Source organism: Falco punctatus, assembly GCF_963210335.1.
Source record: "Falco punctatus genome assembly, chromosome: 12".
Taxonomy (NCBI): Eukaryota; Metazoa; Chordata; class Aves; order Falconiformes; family Falconidae; genus Falco; species Falco punctatus.
In genome coordinates this window covers 123776-127408 of record NC_137592.1, presented here as the reverse complement: position 1 = coordinate 127408, position 3633 = coordinate 123776, and the positions used below count along the sequence as shown (strand labels likewise).

Below are 3633 nucleotides of genomic sequence, written 5' to 3'. Positions count from 1 at the left end.
GTCTTTCAGCTACCTAGCGGAGCAATGTAAAAACTACCAGAGAATTCCTTTCTGGCACCTTCCCCGGTGGAGTTGTGCATGGGGTGTCTTTGGAACATTTTGTCACCAGCCGAGTCCAAAAGTCAGCGATTCCCCATCTCAGCCCAGAAAGCAGGTAGAACCACTTTTGTGGTGTCTTTCATCTGGCTACCGGGGCAGTGTAAGAACTGCCAACAGAACTCCTTTCTGGCACCTTCCCCGGTGGAGTTGTGCATGGGGTGTGTTTGGATCATTTTGTCACCAGCCGACTCCAAAAGTCAGCGATTCCCCATCTCAGCCCAGAAAGCAGGTAGAACTACTTTTGTGGTGTCTTTCATCTGGCTACCGGGGCAGTGTAAGAACTACCAACAGAACTCCTTTCTGGCACCTTCCCCGGGGGAGTTGTGCATGGGGTGTCTTTGGAACATTTTGTCACCAGCCGACTCCATAAGTCAGCGATTCCCCATCTCAGCTCAGAAAGCAGGTAGAACCACTTTTGTGGTGTCTTTCATCTGGCTACCGGGGCAGTGTAAGAACTGCCAACAGAACTCCTTTATGGCACCTTCCCCGGGGGAGTTGTGCATGGGGTGTGTTTGGAACATTTTGTCACCAGCCGACTCCAAAAGTCAGCGATTCCCCATCTCAGCCCAGAAAGCAGGTAGAACAACTTTTGTGGTGTCTTCAGCTACCTAGCGGGGCAATGTAGAAACTACCAGAGAACTCCTTGCTGGCACCTTCCCCGGTGGAGTTGTGCATGGGGTGTGTTTGGAACGTTTTGTCACCGGCCGACTCCAAAAGTCAGCGGTTCCTCATCTCAGCCCAGAAAGCCGGTAGAACAACTTTTGTGGTGTCCTTCAGCTGCCTAGCGGAGCAATGTAAAAACTACCAGAGAACTCCTTTCTGGCACCTTCCCCGGTGGAGTTGTGCATGGGGTGTCTTTGAACATTTTGTCACCAGCCGACTCCAAAAGACAGCGATTCCCCATCTCAGCCCAGAAAGCAGGCAGAACCACTTTTGTGGTGTCTTTCATCTGGCTACCGGGGCAGTGTAAGAACTACCAACAGAACTCCTTTCTGGCACCTTCCCCGGGGGAGTTGTGCATGGGGTGTCTTTGGAACATTTTGTCATCAGCGGACTCCAAAAGTCAGCGATTGCCCATCTCAGCCCAGAAAGCAGGTAGAACAACTTTTGTGGTGTCTTTCATCTGGCTACCGGGGCAGTGTAAGAACTACCAACAGAACTCCTTTCTGGCACTATCCCCGGTGGAGTTGTGCATGGGGTGTGTTTGCAACATTTTGTCGCCAGCCGACTCCAAAAGTCAGCGGTTCCTCATCTCAGCCCAGAAAGCAGGTAGAACCACTTTTGTGGTGTCTTTCATCTGGCTACCGGGGCAGTGTAAGAACAAGCAACAGAACTCCTTTCTGGCACCTTCCCCGGTGGAGTTGTGCATGGGGTGTCTTTGGAACATTTTGTCACCAGCCGACTCCAAAAGTCAGCGATTCCCCATCTCAGCCCACAAAGCAGGTAGAACCACTTTTGTGGTGTCTTTCATCTGGCTACCGTGGCAGTCTAAAAACTACCAAGAGAACTCCTTTCTGGCACCTTCCCCGGTGGAGTTGTGCATGGGGTGTGTTTGCAACATTTTGTCACCAGCCGACCCCAAAAGTCAGCGATTCCCCATCTCAGCCCAGAAAGCAGGTAGAACCACTTTTGTGGTGTCTTTCATCTGGCTACCGGGGCAGTGTAAGAACTGCCAACAGAACTCCTTTCTGGCACCTTCCCCGGTGGAGTTGTGCATGGGGTGTCTTTGGAACATTTTGTCACCAGCCGACTCCAAAAGTCAGCGATTCCCCATCTCAGCCCAGAAAGCAGGTAGAAGCACTTTTGTGGTGTCTTTCATCTGGCTACCGGGGCAGTGTAAGAACAACCAACAGAACTCCTCTATGGCACCTTCCCCGGTGGAGTTGTGCATGGGGTGTGTTTGGAACATTTTGTCACCAGCCGACTCCAAAAGTCAGCGATTCCCCATCTCAGCCCAGAAAGCAGGTAGAACTACTTTTGTGGTGTCTTTCATCTGGCTACCGGGGCAGTGTAAGAACAAGCAACAGAACTCCTTTCTGGCACCTTCCCCGGTGGAGTTGTGCATGGGGTGTCTTTGGAACATTTTGTCACCAGCCGACTCCAAAAGTCAGCGATTCCCCATCTCAGACCAGAAAGCAGGTAGAACCACTTTTGTGGTGTCTTTCATCTGGCTACCGTGGCAGTGTAAAAACTACCAAGAGAACTCCTTTCTGGCACCTTCCCCGGTGGAGTTGTGCATGGGGTGTGTTTGGAACGTTTTGTCACCAGCCGACTCCAAAAGTCAGCGGTTCCCCATCTCAGCCCAGAAAGCAGGTAGAACAACTTTTGTGGTGTCTTTCAGCTACCTATCGGAGCAATGTAAAAACTACCAGAGAATTCCTTTCTGGCACCTTCCCCGGTGGAGTTGTGCATGGGGTGTGTTTGCAACATTTTGTCACCAGCCGACCCCAAAAGTCAGCGATTCCCCATCTCAGCCCAGAAAGCAGGTAGAACCACTTTTGTGGTGTCTTTCATCTGGCTACCGGGGCAGTGTCAGAACTACCAACAGAACTCCTTTCTGGCACCTTCCCCGGGAGAGTTGTGCATGGGGTGTCTTTGGAACATTTTGTCACCAGCCGACTCCATAAGTCAGCGATTCCCCATCTCAGCCCAGAAAGCAGGTAGAACCACTTTTGTGGTGTCTTTCATCTGGCTACCGGGGCAGTGTAAGAACTGCCAAAAGAACTCCTTTATGGCACCTTCCCCGGTGGAGTTGTGCATGGGGTGTGTTTGGAACATTTTGTCACCAGCCGACTCCAAAAGACAGCGATTGCCCATCTCAGCCCAGAAAGCAGGTAGAACAACTTTTGTGGTGTCTTCAGCTACCTAGCGGGGCAATGTAGAAACTACCAGAGAACTCCTTGCTGGCACCTTCCCCGGTGGAGTTGTGCATGGGGTGTGTTTGGAACGTTTTGTCACCGGCCGACTCCAAAAGTCAGCGGTTCCTCATCTCAGCCCAGAAAGCCGGTAGAACAACTTTTGTGGTGTCCTTCAGCTGCCTAGCGAAGCAATGTAAAAACTACCAGAGAACTCCTTTCTGGCACCTTCCCCGGTGGAGTTGTGCATGGGGTGTGTTTGGAACATTTTGTCACCAGCCGACTCCAAAAGTCAGCGATTCCCCATCTCAGCCCAGAAAGCAGGTAGAACTACTTTTGTGGTGTCTTTCATCTGGCTACCGGGGTAGTGTAAGAACAAGCAACAGAACTCCTTGCTGGCACCTTCCCCGGGGGAGTTGTGCATGGGGTGTGTTTGGAACATTTTGTCACCAGCCGACTCCAAAAGTCAGCGATTCCCCATCTCAGCCCAGAAAGCAGGTAGAACCACTTTTGTGGTGTCTTTCATCTGGCTACCGTGGCAGTGTACGAACTACCAACAGAACTCCTTTCTGGCACCTTCCCCGGGGGAGTTGTGCATGGGTTGTCTTTGGAACATTTTGTCACCAGCCGACTCCAAAAGTCAGCGATTCCCCATCTCAGCCCAGAAAGCAGGTAGAAC

At 51.6% G+C, this 3633-nt stretch overlaps 1 protein-coding gene across 1 annotated transcript; it reads left to right on the top strand.

Moving 5' to 3' along the window:
- Positions 1–426: 426 nt before the first annotated feature.
- LOC308072175 (uncharacterized protein) lies at positions 427–2605 on the top strand (the record flags this gene model as incomplete). The annotated part of the gene is made up of 3 exons (XM_080408686.1): positions 427–431; positions 475–676; positions 1543–2605. 3 exons carry the CDS (start codon positions 427–429, stop codon positions 2587–2589), a joined length of 1254 nt encoding a protein of 417 aa, XP_080264812.1. The 3' UTR covers positions 2590–2605.
- Between the last annotated feature and the right edge of the window lie 1028 nt (positions 2606–3633).